We start from the raw sequence: 18,877 nt of genomic DNA, 5'->3' as shown, positions 1-18,877 counted from the left end.
GACGGCAGCGGCTCCTCTGAGGCCCTTTCATTGCAACGCACACAAAGAAACTCACAAAGTGTTCCGGTACAGAACGTCATGAAGAGTAGAAAGAAATCATAAAGTTCAATTGTGTGTTATGTCAAGAAAAGTCATAGTATGTTGAAAAAATTCATAGTAATTTATTTATTAATAATACATATTCTGCTCTGGGCCATACTGCAACAGGAGTGTTCTTTCTATGATAATACTTTTGAACTTTTACTTAAATAAGATTTTGAATGCAGGACTTTTCCTCAATCTCACTGATAAGAAACGTGAACATAAAACAGACGAGTTAATCCGAGTGATACACTGTTACTCTGGGTGAGGAACACACTGTACTTTACTTTGACGTCCTCACTAGGAACCGACGGGTTTGCAGCTGAGGGCCACACCGCTTAGTGAAGCTGGAGAGCATTTAGAGACAGAAGACACCGTTGGTTTTGGTCTCTTCATGGGTTGACAATAACAAAAATATAGAATAACACCGAACTGCTGCTTTAACATCCTCATGTTGAATAATATAAATGTGAACATACTGAAGATCAGAACTCGAGGTAGATGTTGAACCACTCGGGTCTTTTGTTTAATCCAGCAAAAAAAATATTAAATTTTTTTACTTCAACTAAAAATAAACGTTGTACCACATTATTAGAACCAGACGTGGGCGTTTCTCTTTTTCCGGGAAGAACGAGGGTATTTGTTTTATATTGATCTCGGTGGCAGGTGCTCACCCCCTGGAATGACACACACACACACACACACACACACACACACACACACACACACACACACACACACACACACACACACACACACACACACACACACACACACACACACACACACACACACACACACACACACACACACACACACACACACACACACACACACACACACACACACACACACACACACACACAAAATGAGAACTTTGTGGCATTTAAGGAGAACGAGTATCACAGGCCCTCAGAGCCGTAAAGAATTTCCTCTGGAGTCCGCCGGCTACATGTGCAGTCCAAACGACGCCGGGCGGCAGGATCGGATGTCGTCGTCTGTCTAGACCTGAAGGACTCGGCCCAGAAATAGCTCTGAAGAAAACAAACGGAGCTCCTGGCTCTTCAGAAGGAACCTCAAGGTTTATTTTGCATTTTACATATTTTGGGGTCTGGATTCATGGTATGCGTGTACAAGAGTGCCAAGAGTCAACCGGTTGGCTTGAAGGTGCTCCAGCATCCGATTTCCTAAAACCCGGGTCTTAAGAAATCCCTTCAATGCCAAAGGAATGTACGCGTTTGGGTAATAATAGGTACTGACATTGATCCTACAGTCAGTGAGCCTGATTTTACATGTGAGATTTAGTCCGTTCTCTTTGTACACCTTCTGTAAACAGATTGGAATTCAATAGAAATGTTTTTTTTGTGCTTTTAGCAATTTATTAATCTCTCTCAGAACATCAGAAAGGTCGTTCACTTTATAAAAAGAAGCTATCCAGTCTCCCTCATGTGGTCAGAGAGCGCACAACACGAACATTGAAACATTAGATTTAAAGCGCTTCAGCTTCAAAAGTACATTCAAATTAAGGAAAGTCTAAATGTCAATATATTTAAAACAATATCAGTGGCGACAGTTTGTCTCTTTCCTCGTTCAATGTGACGTAATCCCCCGGAGGACACAGCCGACTCCCAAAATAAATGGTTTTCCCACTTTTGTGTGGAAGAACTTGACTGTTCTGCTCAGAGTCCTGACCTCAACCATCCAACAGCTTTAGGATGAACTGGACTGTGAGCCAGTTCACCACCAACGTCAGTGTTGGACCTCTTGTGGCTGAATGGGAGCAAATCCCTGCAGCAGGTTCAAACATCTGCAGGACCGACCGAAACCAGCGTGTGATGTTCGGGTGCCTGTGTACATTTTTTGGGACATATAGAGTAAACGCCCCGTCTTAGCTCTTAGGCAGCGGGATCCCGACGGCAGTCTGCTGTCCCTGCATCTGCTGCTCTGCTCGGGCCACCTGCTCCTCGGTGCAGCAGTCCTGCAGAAACACAGCGGCCAGGCTGCGCAGGCGGGGGCTCTCTGAGAGGGAGAAGCGCAGCATGCACTGCAGGACGGCCGGATCCGTGATCTCTGAGCGGGACGAGGGCGTCGTGAGGTTCATCAGCGTGGTGATGGCCGACAGGACGGTCTCCTCCCTCCGGCTCGACAGACAGTTTGTGACCAAGCTGATCCCCCTGCTCTCCAGGATGAGGCGTCGGCATTCGGGGTCCATACTCAGGTTACACAGCCCCCCTGAAAACATGACACACATAAGAGAAGGGAGGACATTTAAAGGTTGGGAGACAGCATTTGCACAATGTAAAAACAACGGGAGAGAGATAATGACTTATTCACACCCATGCCAAACTCCACAAAGTTGTCGTTCTCCTCAGTGAGCATGTCCAGGAAGAGGTCGGTCACTTGCAGCTCCCTCAGATACTCCATGTTCTTTGGGTCGTACGCAAAGTTGGCCAGGTTAGCCAGCACCTGCTCCTTAGCCTCTGACGATGTGAAATAAGTTGTTACAAGGTTAAAAGAAGAAGAAACGGAACAAAATAATTAAAATTACAGCCACTTCTCAGCCTATCACAAAACTAACTTCTCATTACATTACAGTTTATTTTTCCTGTCTAACACAAATATTTATCTGTTTTTTTGCATATGTTGTATTTTTACTTCTTCACTATTTTATGTCATAGATTCTCTTTTGATAAGTATTTTAATGAGGATTGTTGGAGGGATCTAAACTATTCCAGAGTTAATCTCTTAGTCTCTTGATGAATAATAGGAAAAAATGATCCGACTACTGTGTTTACATACATCACTGATATTGATACTGAAGCTTCAACCTACATACAACTTTTTTTACTCTAGTAAAAGTAGTATTACCACAGTGTAGTATACAGTTACAAGTAAAAGTCCCACATTCAAAATCTTACTTTAGAAGTACAATGTTTCCTTCTGAAATGTGTCGAAGTATAAAGTAGCAGAAAATGAAAATAAGTAAAGAACTAGTAGTTACTTCCTCTGATGAGTAATTTTCTGATCTGTTGTTTAACGTTACACGACGGATTTAGCCTTAAAAATATAAAGCTAGCTAACGTTATTTGTTCCAGAGAAAGCTCAAAAGACTCTTTAACTCATACAATCCATTGAATCACAACATTTAAAACGTAAACAGTGGACCCACCTTCACTGTCTGTGTCCTGAAACTCGGTGACCAGAGTTTGAAGATATTCAAACCGGTCGGAGCCCTCAGACGAGCCTTTCTTCCACATCTTTGGTATAGTTAGCTTAGCATTAGCTCCAGTGTTAAACTAACATTAACAGATCAAACAAACTAGAGCAGTAGCTCTGCTGCAGACAATTTGAACTCAAACAGAGGATGAAACAAACAAATTAACGCCAATTTATCGCCATTTCCTGTTTTGGTCCGTCTGTTAAATGTGTCCGTACGATGACGCGTCTCCCCGTTCCTAACTTCCCAGCCACCGAAACCTTGACTGTTTTAAATAACCTACACTATTGACACTACAAACACATCACATCATCATACATTTTAGGCGTTAGTGGTTGAATGTGTATTATATTTTTTTTTTGGGGGGGGGGGGGTAATTTGGGTTTATAAAACGTGGAAAACGGAAGTGGTGTTACGTGACTAACTGCACTACGAGAAGGAGGCGTGTGACTGTAGCAGTTAGCTAATGGTCGCTTCAGAGGTCAGCTAAAAACTGTTTATATTTCGTCCTGTAGCTGATTCTTTAGTATTTAGCTGTCATGAAGCAACACCAGCTGTCAGCTATGAAGCGTCGAACCAAACCCATTTTATTTGGGACGCTGATTGTGGGACTAGCCACCGCTTTCTTCAACAGGCAAGTTATGATTTAGTGCATGTTGTGCATGTTTTGGTTGCACTAACTGTCACCTGGAAGTGTTGAGTATACAATGTTAAAGGGGGTCTTATAGATAACCATGCATCGTAAACCTGCAGTGTTTTCTGAAGTGTTTCCCCTCTATTCCCAGCTGCATACTATAACCTACAAAGTGCATAAGAACATTACTCTATATTAAATAATATATATGCAATATTAGACAGTTATATGGATTTTTGTGTATTTTACGATGGTATAATGTTAATGACACCAAATAAACTATAAATTAGAAATAAAGAAACAGGGTTGCAATTTATTACTATTTTAATTATTGTTAAATCTGCTAATTATTTACTCAATTGATTGATAAATCTTTAAAGAAGTTGTTCCCTCAGGATTTTTTGACTTTTTTGAAAACTTGACTCCTTGTTTTCTAAAAATGAGTAGTCTCCAAACTGAGACGAGATATTTAAATGTCCCGTTTGTTTTGATCAACAGACCAAAACTAAAATATATTTAGTTAACTATTAATATATATATATATAATAAGATATATATAATAAGACAAAATCAAACTGCAAATTCTCACTTTTCAGAAGCTGAAACCAGCAAATATCTGACAAAAATGTCTACAACAGTTATTCAATTATCAAAATAGTTGATTTCCTTTCTATTGATCGACTAATATGTTTAAGGGCATATCTCTATCCATCATTCATCAACATAATGCTTCTTCTTCCTCCTCCTCTTCCTCCATCATGCAGACACATGTTCTTCCAGGATGTGGAGGAGCTCCGGGCTCGGGAGCGAGAACGCAATGAGGCCAAGAGGCTGGAGGTCTTTGAGAGGAGGATGAGGCAGATAGACGAGGTGGCCAAGAAGAGGAGAGGAGGGAGCAGCGGTGAATGACCTCCCTGCTGTACGACACGACTCCAAAGACTCTACGGAAGTGGACACTACCTATAAATAACTTCCTGTACACAGCCTGAAGACATCTGTAATGGAGACATCTGTACTGGACACTTCTCTGTTGTGCAAGAAACCAAACTTTTTGTTTCGATAAATGAAGCATCGGTGGATGAATGTTGGATAACTCACACACATGAATAATAACTGCAATCTACTATTTTGTGTCTGTTTTGAGACATGAATAATTATTAAATGACCAAATTGCTAAAAAATCAGCTGCCTTTTTCTTGTGCTTACATTTTAGCCCACCAGGGGGCAGCGTTCATTTAATTTAATTAAAGGGCCATACTGCTGTTTTAGCTCCTAAACTATAAATCAAACCTGCTTTTATTTTATTTTTCGGACCTTTTCAAATGCACAACGTAGAGTTTGAGGTTGTCACGTTTTTTCCTTCCCGTCTTCCAGTCGTTGTCATTGGGCGTATAAATCAGACGGCAGACTCTTCAGACTTGTTCGAGGTCTAAACCATGACAAACGCTGAGTCAGCAGTCACGGTAGTCGGTTACATTATTGATTTAATGTGACTTTGAGAATGAAAAACAAACCAGTTTAAAGAGAGCTCATTGATTTTCACGTCGAACACAAACAAATTCAAACCGACTGCTGCCGAAGTTTAATTACACATTTTATTAAAACATGCCGTAAAAGAAATCTGAAATAAATTAAACCCACAAAATATAACAAACAAGCAATATTGCACATGAAAATAAAAGCGAGTTCACACGATGTCGGAGCGCTTCACTCGTGTGAAAAGTGTCGAGTAATAAATCAAAAGCTTTTAAAAACAACAAAACACTTTTGACTAGAAGACAAGAACGCCGGTCCGAACACCACGACGGCATCGTTTAACCGTCGGTCTATAGATAACGATCAATATGACCAATACTGTACACATCCCGTCACACAGTCCAGAGGAAAGATGGTGTGTTTGACCCACTACAGAGACTCTCCTTCCCTTCTTCTAAAGACCAAATGCAATCAAATCAAAAGGGTCACGATCTAACAGTAAGAAGCCAAAAACCAGCAGAGAGAACGTTTAAAACGTGAAACCTCTTGAGGACACATGTTGGACGATTTGAAGACATCAATAATTGATGGAAGCCATGTGGCACACATTTATCCAGGACATCTGCACGTGTGCAAACCCATTAAACTGGTTATTTCAGAGTGCACTTAACTGAAGTTATTGCTAGTTAAAGTAGTGGAGAAAAAAAAAAAAACACATTTTAATTGCATAATATTTTCCTCTTTTAGACGATATGGTGCACACATCAGGGTGAGCTCCTGGAGGAACCTTTAAATATGTGAAGAGCAGATCTTTGTAGAAGCCGGTGAGCAAACAGCAGATACAGTAACACATGAAATATACAGACAGGGACCCAGAACAACAGAGAGGCCCGGCGTAACGGTACATCAATAACGTTTTACAGTATTTGTGTGGCGCTCTCCCCTCTTCTCTTTTTTTTTTAAGAGATGTGTTGGGTTCACCGTCACACAGCGAGCGGCACTAAGCCCGGGGAGGAGGCGGCAGGAGGGGCGGTGATGGCCGTCAGTCCGTTCACGGTCCTGCTGCAGAAACATAACAGAGTTCCATTTAAACAGAAACATAAGCAGCCACTGATGGGTCAAAGGTCAAAAGGTCAACGCCTCCAAAGGAAAGCGACTCGTTTTTAAGCAGCGATGATGAAACAAGCTGAAATGTATGGAAGCACATCTCTGATTTCTGAACAATTCAACAAAAGAGGAAAATAAACTTCTATCAGTTTCAGTTGGGTTCAATTGAATCTCTTTTATTTAATGAATTGCCCAAATTATTAAGATTTTTCACTCGTCTATTTTCTATTTAACTCCAACATGAAAAACTAAATTCAATGTAATCAGTCTATTTCGGTTTGGAATCCCATAATAAGGGACGCCGATTGGAAAAGAAAGAGAAAAAAAAAAAACTGCTCACATTGTCAGATAAACTCTTCCTCCTCATTATGAACTCATCATCATCATCATCATCATCATCATCATCATCATCATCATCCTTTCACACAAAGAGGAGGCTGCAGCTCCTCAACAGAGATGACGTCGTTTAAACAAAGTTATGCGTTTGTTGCTATAAATGGAACTTGAAAGTAGAAAAAGGAAGCCGCAGAGTTAGTCCGGCCGACTGGTTGAACTGGTTTCCTCTGTGACCAGCATCTCTCTGTGTGGCTGAGACCTGAGTCATGACTCCGGACCGCTCAGTAGGAATGAAAGACCGATCATTCTACATCTAGGGCATGCAACTCTTTTGAAACTGTAGTTCATGGAAGATTAGGCATCAGAATTCATGTTTATGATTCATTAAAATATGGAAAACTGCTAAAGAGTGTGAGAATGAGAAAAAAAAAATGTAATATAGTCTACAGAGCTAGAGAAGTTCCCTGTTTTAGAACATCTGATGAATGAATGTGTAAACAATCTGGTCAGTACTTGTTCAACACTCTTTTCTCATCACATCTTCCTCCATCGCAGTAAGAACTGCCTGAAGGTGAACATAACGAACGCCCTCCTCTGACACCAGGAGGACAATGACCTCGTTGTCTGTGCAGAGACACTGAACGCCGTCACACCGCCGGCCTCACACAACAACAACACGAGCAGAGGGAGACAGAGCTGAACGTAGAAGTCTGCTGATTATTCTGTATTTCTCTTCCTCTGAGTCATCAATGAGCCTCACTGTTGTTCCTTCATCACCATGAACACACTCACTGTAGTTTATTCTGACTCCATCACACACACACACACACACACACACACACACACACACACACACACACACACACACACACACACACACACACACACACACACACACACACACACACACACACACACACACACACACACACACACACACACACACAGTCCTACTCCCTGAATGAACAGATATTCCTGGTCCCCAGATGATGAATCATACTGACTTCGGTGCTTCTCTGACTGTTCTTCCATCGCCATCATGATTGGTGGTTTTGAGTGAAAGTGTAAATGTTACAGCCTCACAGAGCTGCCACCGTGGCTGTAGACTTAAAATAAACTATATATTTGTATTTAAAAGGTTGATATCTTCAGTGGGAACCTCTGACTAAGGGCAGGGAAGTCAGAAAGTATTGAGAGAACACAACACACGGTTGGTTTTGGTCGTTTTATGGGATTTGTAGACATATTTCTGTCGGCTTCTGTGAGTAAATGTAGTTTCTCTTCTTTGAGGCTTCTGACAAACATTGTTTTAAAATTCACCTTGTTAATTAAAGTTAATGGTTAGACGTAGTAGGAACTAGTAGGAAAACAGATCTATTCTTTCAGCTTAGAGTTAAAAGGACAGCAGGTAAATCCCACCACCAGTGGACACACCATCTATCCCACAGTCACGGTTATTTCTACGAGCTCCGAACGGGAAAAGAGGTTTGTTAAAACCACCAGCAGCATGCATGAACGCACCCCGACACACTCAGGTAACAGGAGGAGCTACGATTACCCAGAACCAGTGCAGGGAATGTGACCATCTCTGTCCTGCTGGGAAAGAAACGCACACAGGTCTCAGATTCTCCTCCAGTCATCAGACACATCAGAGCTTTTACCATTACAACACAACCAAGGACTGGAATTACAAACTTCTCCTCATGACTCATCCCTCACTTCTTACTAAGAGATGAAGCACGTAGCAAAAGGCAGGTGGGTTTTTTTGGTTTCACTCACGCTTTGTCGTAATACGACGTGTGCAGCGATTGCGAGTAGTTGGCTGTGTTTGCGTTGAGCGCGTTGCTGTTGTCCAGACCGTACGCCTTCCTGGCTTTCTGGTCCTTGGCGAAGTTCCTGCAAGCGGCGAGCTTGGACTCCAGAGCCTGTGGTGGAGACATGAACATAAACAGAAAAAGGTGAAGGACCAGACGAGGACTCTCGAGGAGGAGAAAAGGGAAAGAAATCACTTCAAATCACTGCAAACAGGAAGTGACTCACCCCGACTTTCCGGAGCAAATCGCTGACGATGTTGAGGGCCGATATTCTGGCAGAAGGAGTCAACGGAGAGTTGCTGCCAAAACCGTTTGACAGAGCTGAACAATAAAAAATATATTTTATTTGATTAAATATAGATATATTCACTCGTTAAGGTCTCCCTACAAATAAACAATCAGTAGTTTACTCTACAGTCAGACGTTACCTCTGACAGCTGTCGTGTCAAATGACCATCTTTCATATCTTTAAAATGTGACACATTACATTAAACGGTGGAAAGTAACTAGAATGAACCACATCGTAAATAAGAAGATGTTGTGCACAGCCTGTCTGCGGATAAAGAAGAGAAGCAATGCTCTAGATACTTTCTCTCTGCAGGTAAACAGACACTAAATTATTACTACAATGTTCAGTAACTTCCATATTCACCGTCCAATCTTACACCCGACCACGACAACATGTGTACAAACAAGCATATGAAAAAGACAAGGCTTTGTTCTTTGATGCTACACCCTGAAAATAGTCAAAAACATTCAGTTTCTCCTCTTTAAGATGACTTCTTTCCTCTCAGAGAGCACCAGAAGTGCTCCTTATTTCACCAGTAGACACAGTTACATGAAAACAACAAAGAACTACTTGCATAATGAGAGGAGAACAAAAAAAAGCACTCAAGGGAAGACCGGCTGCAGCTACCTGTCGGGTTGGCAAAGGCGTTGTCCAGACCCTGGCTCAGTGGGGTCGCAGGGAGAGAGAGGGAGGCCTGAACAGCAGTGTCCATCTTCTCGTTCTCCTGTGTGGGCGAACTTGGAGCCGACATCCTGGTCACGTCTGACTGCCTCTCTCGTACGGCCAGCTCCTGACGCATGTCTACAAATAAATAAATGTGTTTTAGCTCCTCCCAGATCTGTGGCTGCTGCAGCAGCTGTATGCTAATGAGCAGCAGAGAGTGATTGACAGCGTGGCTCATTAGTAAAGAATAGAAGGATGGAGTCCATAATCACCTCTGGCTTCGTCCTTTAATCTTTGCACAGACTCCAGAAGAGTCTCCTTCTCGTCCAGCTCGCTCTCCAGGAAGGCGTTCCTCTCGATGGCCTGGTTCAGACGCTGCTCGAAGGTCTCCAGAGACATGATGGTCGCTCTGAGAGAGCGTCAAAGAGGAAGCAACATTAATTAAATATCCTCCGATATCCTGCATGTCCTATCTATGTATCACCGGTTATTCAAGTACGATCAATATCTGCAGCATTGATTTTAATCCAATTCAGGGGAAGATATTAATTGAATTTGACCAATTTGCTCATTTTAAATTCCCATAAACATTAAACAGGGAAACACAAAGGAGCCGATTTGGTCACAATATTGTCTGTACTGTACTATTAATACAAATTAATACATCTTTATTTAGTGAGGCATAAAAATGAGCTTTTATGAGGAAACATAACTTCTTTCCATCTGTGTTGTTCTTAATTATTAATTTCTGTTGCTGTTGTTTGAATTAATGTTAACAGTAGTTGTCGGTCTATGTTTTTAAAAGTCTTATAATCTGTTTAAAAGCCCAACCAGGGATCTACTTTACATTGGTTGCATTTTATTTAAATGTAACAAAGTCTGTCTGAATAAGTGAATAAAACAAAATAAAATGATGAATACGTATTTTAAATCTTGTATTATCCTTATAATAAAGAAATAAATCTGGATTTAGCGACACATAAAAAATGATCACATGCTACTCAGGAACATCAAAACTCTCAAGAATGAAAAGAGCTTTTGGTCTTTTATTTTGGCGGGCCCGTTCAGACCTTTTGGCTCTCTCCAGGTCGTCGTTGGACTGTTCGAGCTCTCGGACGTATTTGTGGAGCTGCTCCTTGATGCTGCGTGTTTGCCCGAGGTCGTCCTCCAGCATGGAGATCTGCTTGTAGCTCTGAGCGTACTGATGCTCAAACCTCTCCTGAGGAAGATGAGGAGGAGGACAGGATGAAGAGAGGCAGCACCTTATCGATCACATGTGTTTAATCTCGGACACGGGAGCTTCATGTCAGGACACGATTCAGCAGCTCACCACCTACATGCTATCATCTATTTTTCATCGCTCCCCTCGTTTCCCCCTCTGTTGGAAGTGTGACCTAAATATCCTCCGAGACAATCAGCTCAATAAGCACCGGCGGCTCGACTGTCTGACCTACATCTGCTGCTGCTGAGGCGTCTGACTGCAGCCACACGGCCCTCTGAGTCTGAGCCTTCGTCCCTTTAACGCGGCGGTGAAATATTTTAACAGTTTAGACACATTACGGTGGCCTTGAGGTGAAAAACACAAACATGTCAACAATTCATTACTTCTACAGCTTGAGTTTCTGGAAATGTTTTCTTATTTGTTGCTTTATTTTGTTAAATGTCTAAATGTCCTCGACCAAAGAACGATCACTAAATGTTGTCGGCTCATCGATTCGTTGATTCTTTGCGAGTTTCTCCGCAAAGAATCAACAAAAGCATCACTTTAAATCTGTCCGTTAGCAGATAGATCATAAGCTTCTCTGAAATTAATCATTCAGCATGAAAAAGCATAGAAAACAACATATTGGCTTCAAAGATCTCGGTCGATTAGTCGACGAACCAGCTAATGGACTGAGATGGGGGAGTCCTAGAGATGTTGTTGTCTTTACTGAAATATCTTTTCAGAAATATTGTGTTTTCTACAACGGTTTTCTGCAATGTTGCATATTCTTTAGTATGAAATATGAAATGTTCGTGCTTTTATCTGTGATGCGTTGTTTTATAAAATGTTGCCGTGTTTTCAGATTTCTTGATTTGTTTGTGAAACGTTGTTTTTCGGTAACGCTGTCGTGTTGTGACGCGCTGTTACGCTTTGCACCTCAAGGCCACCGTAGCTTTAATAAAGAGCTGCAGGGACGAGGCTTTTCTGCAGCAAACCACGAAGTTAGCGTCTCACATGGATGACTTTTCTAAAACTTTTCCTGAAAATGTGTTGTTTGTACCGACGACTACCATCAGCGGGGAAACCATCTAACTGAGCCAACAGTGTCGTTTCATGAAAAGCAAAAACAAAAGTGCAATATTGCTGCGAAAACCATCACTATTGTGTTTTCTCCCACCGGATGTGTGGAAGCTAAAAACCTGACGGACACTTTGGCACAAACATCTCATCCCTGCTGGAAACATGGACGCAGAAATGAGCCTCCCGCCTTTCTGCAATTATGGAGCGAGAGACACAACCTGATGCATAATGTATGAGAGTCACACAGATCAGCTGCGTCAGTACACAACCAGCTTAGGACGGAGTTGAAATTAGAAAAGAGCGTCACATCAGCACCTTCCTGAGGTGAGATTTACATTTAGATTGCACATGGAGTCATGGATGACAACTCATCAGCCGTTATTTTGTTGCGTTGGTCTCAATATTCCTGTGACCTCTGACCTCTGACCTGTAAGCAGAGAGGCAAAGCTGCAGGTCCACAGTAAAAACAACAAATAGAAGCGCTGCATCCAGCAGAGCGGCAGCTGTTACAGCGAGACTTCACGTCTTCTCCCAAGAGGCTGCACTCAAGGACGAGTGGTGAGATAAAAAAAAATTAAAAATACACAAGCATCAAATATTCATTTCAAGGGTAAATATGGAGACGCGCTGCACTGGCTCGGTTCAGAGCTTACAGCGCAGTGAGTCTTTGGGTTTTTGAGGATTTCTCAATCATCTGATCAAATGTGTTAAATGCACATCATGATGTCACAGATCTCAAGGGAATCGTCTCTTTAAGGTCTCCGTTTAGTTTTCCTAAAGGCGGTTAGGCGCCACATAAACACATGAGATTAAATGAGCTTCAGAGGTGTCGGTAGGTCGACTTTCTTACGTATTGACAAACACATGCTGTCCAGCCTGAGTTCAGATGTAAAGACATCGTGCCGAGCGGCAGTGAGCAGAATCAGATGTATTCACATCTATCAATAATACTAACTCTTACACACATCATGTGTTTTTTGGGACGTCGACCTGAGATGATGCGACCGCGAGTCCACTGCTCCAGAGACACTTTTGTCGTTACCTTGAGCGAGTCGACCTCGTTCTTGAGTCTTCCGTTCTCGGACTGCAGGTCCTTCGTGCGGTGCTCGGCCTGGCCCAGCTGAGCCTCCAGCTCGGCCTCCAGCTCCCTGCTCCCCTCCTGGAACTCCAGCAGCTCCTCCCGGGCCTCCTGGCAGCTGACAAGTGGGAAGAGGAAGAGGAGGAGGAGTTAGAGAACAGAGTGGAGACAGAAAGAGGTCGCCATGCACTCCACCTCATGTTTATCTTTATTTTATCGCGTGTGGCCGCTGGAGCTCTGACCCAGATAATGTTCCACAGACTCAGACCTGATATTCACCATCACTACAGTATGCTGCTGTTGAGTGAGTTGTAATAGCCTTTCTATCTATGTGCATATTTATTTATGTTCTTTATGTTCCTGAACAACAAATCTCATCCAACATTTTCAATTACCAATCAAAGCTCTTAAGAGGGAAAACACAGTCTGAATGTATGCGCCACATTTGACAGAAGTTCCTCTTGTACTTGGAACATTTTGCTCCTCCAGTTCGGCCAACTGCATACAAGATTACAAGGTTATTTCTAACAGGGTTGCACAACGACATGTAGATTGTAGTTCCATTTTGCTCCATAACAAAACAGAAATAAACTATATTTCATGCAGAGGGTGGAGGATGAATTCAGGAGAAAGAAGCTGTTCTGAAGTCTGGTGGTGCAGCAGCTGATACTTCTGTCTCTCTCTCCAGACGGCAGCAGGGTGAACAGGCTGTGTCTGGGTGGGTTTCGTCTTTTAACATCATTTTTTGGCTCTTTGCAGGCACCTCTTGTCACCAATATGACATCCAATGATCGTGTGGACGGTTGAGTCCTCCTGTCCTGGGCCGTGCACATCACAGGACAGTGTGTCATTACGTTTCCTTAATAAACACAGCTGTTTGTGAGGTTCCTTCACCAGGATGGTGATTGCATCATTTTGTCATATAGATTTTCACATTATTCTAGTCTGTCCGTCCTGGGAGACGGATCCCTCCTCAGCTGCTCTTCCTGAGGTTTCTTCCCACCCTGTAAGTATTTCTTTTGGTTAAGTTTTTCCTTCAGGGTCCGAGGACGTTGTATGTTGTACAGATTGTAAATCCCTCTGAGGCAAAATTAGGCTAAATACATAAAACCGACTCGACTTACTCTATCTAACAACGTACAAAAATAGACCGAGCGACATTTGTGTGCATTCAGTTCGTCTGATCTCTGACGTTTCATTCAACCTCACAGAACATGTGATCACTGAACGGCTTTACCACAAAGTGCTTGTTACGTAAGCGTCTGTGGATATGGCCACGGATGAACACACTGGGACGGACACACAGAGAGCCAGCGGTCTAAAAATGGCCACCATCATAGGAGTGAAAGCGCTGGAGGCGGCACAGAGTCAGAAAACACCATTTATGAACGCTCGTGATCGGCCCACTGTGGAAACGCTCGGCCTCGCTTTGAACCGCTTCTACTTGGGAAAGGGTTTGGCTGCAACTAATTTTGCAGACTGGAGCTTCCTCTTCAATTATTACTCTTTATTCAAGATGTTCCAGTGGATCAGAATAGTTAGTGTGAGGGAATCCTCCAGAAGAACATTTCACAAGATGAAAACACTCATTTTAACTCTGAATTTGACAATTTTGTGACGAGTAAACGCACGAGTGCTTTTCAATCACTTCTAATTCTGTGAGGTATTTAATGCCGTTAAAGTTACTGCAAGGAACTTTCATTTTGTGTTCATTGTGGAGCTCCCTGTGGACTAAAGTGTCTCTGAGAACCAGAGTCTCTTTAGAAATCCTCTCATGTTACTGCAGCAGGGTCTGACAGTCGGCTCCTCTCAGTCCTGGTTCTGGTTCTCCCGTTGCCCGGCTCCGATGACGAGCATTAAGAATAACTCCATAGAAATAGACCATCTTCTCTCTGATGGTCTCTTTACTGATGGAGGTCTCATAGAGGATCAGGACTACACTGAGACCGGTCCAGGACCAGTTAGAAGTTCCTCACAGTAACGTTAGAAGTGTAAAATATTGTTAACGCTGCTGATGAAGATGGATCAGGAGAAGAAAACACTTCTATCACTCGCTGCATGTCTCACACACACAAACAGGAAGTTATCTCGTTGTCTACAGACTCTTACGTAACCGGGTGTCGGCCCGACTTTGTTTCCTTCATCACAGCGAGTTCGATCTCAATCGGGTGACGTGTTGAAAGATAAGATTTCATTTCGGGTGCAGGAAATTTGATTTTATCCGCCTTTACATGATTAAGATGTTTGAGTAACATTATGTAACCGTGACGAGATGCGAGGACAAAGAGACACGAGAGTCTTTTATGTGAAACATGAGCCGTCGCTTTGGGGAATAAAGGGAGAGGTTCCCACTGGAGCTCTCGCTGCTCGTCCCACATATAAAGAAAAGCTGTCACTGGATATTCCAACGCTGGCTTTTTGATTGAAAGAGTAAGAATGGGACTGAAACAAAGAAACGTAGCAGATCAAACATTCCTGAGGTGGTTCCCACAGACACAAAGAACCTGCGGGGTTATTATCAGAGCTCGTGATCCGACAGGAACAACCTGTGGTCCACATGTCGCTCCAGTTCATCCCAGAGGTGCAGACCAGTCAACTTCACATCAACGAGTGAATAAATGTAACATTTGTCTTTTTATCACCTCGTCACTTCTATTCTGTAACAACTGAACTCCCTCCATGTGGGATCAACAAAGTTCTTGTGTTGTCAAACCATTCTCTTTATGGAGCTTTGTGTGCGGCGGTATTGTTGTGCTGAAATGAGAAAAAGATGAAAACAAACTGTCGCCGCAAAGCTGGAAACTACCTGTTGAACTAAAGGGATGAACCCAGATCATCAACAGGTGCGTCTGCATACCTTTTTTTCGGCGTATTGCGTACGAGGACAAAAGGAAACATCTTTTCTGACGCTGTAAAATGTTTGTTTACCTCATTAATGTGTTCATGCATTGCACTAGAATGACACAAATACTTTCAATAATCAGAAAAACACGTGATTAAAACTCTTAAATCGCTCCAGTTATGAATGTGAACACCTCAAATGGAAATGGTCCAAAAACAATGGTGTACTCAGAACATGACAACAGACCAAAACCAACAATGTGTTTATTCGTCGATGTTATTATCTTTTAAATATTCAGCATAGTTTGGTCTTTTCTACTCAGGCAGCGTGTTGATGGTTTAGAGGCAAACATATAGAACAATACCAACGAGTTAAGCTGACGTCACAACGTAACCGAAGAAGCAAAGGAACCAGGTCACGAACCTTTCCTTGTACTTGAGAGAACGAGTCTTCCAGAAGTCAATTTCCTCGTCTTTTGAGGAGAATTTTGGTGTCATATCCGTTTCCATGGCAAACAAATCTGTAGAGGAACGAAGAAGAAAACACGAGTGATTAAAATGAGATAAAAGGTCTGAAACTGAAACAAACTCCCCTATCTATATATATATATATATATATATATAAAATCAGAGATTTAAACCTCAGCTGGGAACTAATCATCAGAGCGTCAGACTCCCAGAAGAGGAACCACACACTTCTTTACAGAGTTTCAAGAAAACAGCTTTTTACGTTTGGTTAATGGCCTTCCATAAGAACGTCTTATATTGGCATTAAAAAAACATTATACAACACTACGAATCTGTAACTTGGTTGACAATGTGTCCCACTAGCTTTCTTTTGATCAACCTTCATACTAAAGTGAATCCTGGAGGCATCTGTACGTGAAGGAGCCTCATTCATCGTCACACATTTATTTAAATGATGATTCAACTTTAATTAAAGAGGTGACAGAGAAAGATACAGAGAAGCTCTTCAGAAACTTGTTGGTGTCACCAGTCAGTGGATATTAGCTTACAGACAAAACTTGGACATCTAAAATAAGCACCAAGGCAATGTAAGAGGAAATGTAGGAGACAGATTTCCATATTAAAAACAAACAATAAAGCCTTGAAGTGCTGCACAAATCCACTTGAATTCCTGCGTCCAAAAACGTCAATAAGCCTGAATCAGAATGGTGAGTGAGGTTTAAAGGTTTGAACGAGATAACACAGAGTAAATACCTCCAGCATCACGTTTAAAAAAAGCACGCGAGTCCTCTTGACATCCAATAAAAACACTTTACAACCACAAAGAGGCCGAGGAGATACAAACTGAGTTAAACAGCTCAGTCACACACAATCCCTAATAACCATAAATAGAGCACGGCTGCTTTTACAGTCACTGACTTCTACTGTAAACAATCTCATTCTGTGACTCCGCTGAATAATTCAGCCTCAGATTAGATTCAAAGAGAAGCCTGCAGACTACAGAGGGGAACTCAAATGTTATCACAGCAGAGGAAAATGCAACATAGGCCATTTTATGTGGGCTATTTTAAATTAAAAAAAACATAATTATATAGTCAGAAAGCCATCTAAACTGCACGAGCTTGATGCTGGACTATGACTTTATAAAATGAAAATGAATATATTCTATGATTTAATGGGTGGATTAAGTACAGGTGTAAATTAAGGAAGCTTTATAATATAAAATCTGACTATTTTAGACATGCAGATATCAGCCTAATTCCACAGGGAACATGACCCTGTTGAACATTGACCATACTGCAATCTATGTGATAAATTACATAATTTAAATATATATATAAGATATTTATATAAATACCCTGACATCAAGCAAACGAGCAAACGACCTGCAGAAGCCCCGGCGAATGTTGGTTCTAGTGTTTTATATCTTTACTGGTTTCCAAACAAAGATAAAATGCAATAAATTATATTGTATTTAGTACCTGAACATCGCCCCAAACAGCGGTGTTTATCAGTCCATTTTGCCCGCTGATGTGAGCTGTTGAGGCCGCACGTCTCTGATGTCAGATGATCTCTGCTGGTTCCTCTCAGCGGGCATTTAAAGGAGAATACACCATAAATATGAATACTATCTCTTCTGATGTGTGGGGCTCAGGTTTATTGAAAGTGTCAAATATTCAGTTGTGATATTTTAATTTCTAGCTTGGGAAAAATAAATGTGGATAATCACAGTAAAAAGTCGTTAAATACCACAGTGAGAGCGAACATATTTTAGGGTGGATTTCCTCTGTATTCACTTGCTCTGTTGTGTTCACGAGCTTCACTGCTGCACACAAACTGCGCATGACGACGCGCAATAACACTATTGCTGTTAAAATAGCACCACCTGCTGGGCATCTACTGCAACAGCGTTTAGTGATGATAATGATGAGTAAGTCAATGTTATTCGTCAAAAAGACAAATTATTAGATCCGAACTCACAATTATGAGAGAAGAGTCAGTACTTTAACTTCCAAAATTCATAGTTATGTGTTAAAGGATAGTAAGTCAAAATGATGATGATGATGATGAGTCAAAGGTATGAAATAAAAGAATAAAAAGTTGAATCTACAAATAAATATCATGAGATAGTAAGTCAAAAACATTAGGTAATAAATCAGAATTAATAAAATAAAATAAAATAAAATAATACATTATATATTATAAAAGATGTTAACATCAGAAATCAAAATTATTAAACTGTAATTAAAAAATGATAACATAAGAAATAATAAACCAAAGTTATGAGATAATAAGTCAAAACCTAAACTTCCAAAGACAAAATTATAATATTGTAAGTCAAACTTAGTGAAAGTTATCAGATAGCCGAAATCAATAATTTGACTTCTTCAAAAGTCTAAATAATGAGTTAATAAGTAAGTCAATTATGATAAAAATTATGAGGTTAAATGAAATTTCCGGCAGTAATTTATAAATATATATTTCTATATGGAAATGTAATCATAAACAAAATAAAAAGACATTTTAGGGGAAATATATTTTTGTCTTTAAATGTCTCATCATTTTTATTTACCACGAGCAAATAAGCAC

At 41.3% G+C, this 18,877-nt stretch overlaps 2 protein-coding genes across 3 annotated transcripts; both read right to left on the bottom strand.

Moving 5' to 3' along the window:
- Positions 1-977: 977 nt before the first annotated feature.
- Positions 978-3,438, bottom strand: armc7 (armadillo repeat containing 7). Its single transcript, XM_079183238.1, has 3 exons — positions 3,251-3,438; positions 2,418-2,561; positions 978-2,313 (listed from the first exon to the last, which is right to left on the bottom strand). Exons 1-3 carry the CDS (start codon positions 3,336-3,338, stop codon positions 1,970-1,972), a joined length of 576 nt encoding a protein of 191 aa, XP_079039364.1. The 5' UTR covers positions 3,339-3,438; the 3' UTR covers positions 978-1,969.
- Positions 3,439-5,548: 2,110 nt separating this feature from the next.
- Positions 5,549-17,821, bottom strand: ndel1a (nudE neurodevelopment protein 1-like 1a). 2 transcript variants are annotated; one of them, XM_079182139.1, is made up of 10 exons: positions 17,770-17,821; positions 16,245-16,341; positions 12,944-13,097; positions 10,688-10,836; positions 9,890-10,026; positions 9,582-9,755; positions 8,892-8,986; positions 8,631-8,776; positions 8,373-8,444; positions 5,549-6,470 (listed from the first exon to the last, which is right to left on the bottom strand). In XM_079182139.1, exons 2-10 carry the CDS (start codon positions 16,328-16,330, stop codon positions 6,392-6,394), a joined length of 1,092 nt encoding a protein of 363 aa, XP_079038265.1. In that variant the 5' UTR covers positions 16,331-16,341; positions 17,770-17,821; the 3' UTR covers positions 5,549-6,391. The 2 variants fall into 2 exon arrangements, with proteins under 2 accessions (XP_079038265.1, XP_079038266.1); XM_079182140.1 differs by lacking the exon at positions 8,373-8,444.
- Between the last annotated feature and the right edge of the window lie 1,056 nt (positions 17,822-18,877).

This window comes from Pholis gunnellus (genome assembly GCF_910591455.1).
Source record: "Pholis gunnellus genome assembly, chromosome: 21".
Classification (NCBI taxonomy): domain Eukaryota; kingdom Metazoa; phylum Chordata; class Actinopteri; order Perciformes; family Pholidae; genus Pholis; species Pholis gunnellus.
Note: the sequence above shows the minus strand (reverse complement) of the source record. Positions and strands in the feature narration are given on the sequence as shown.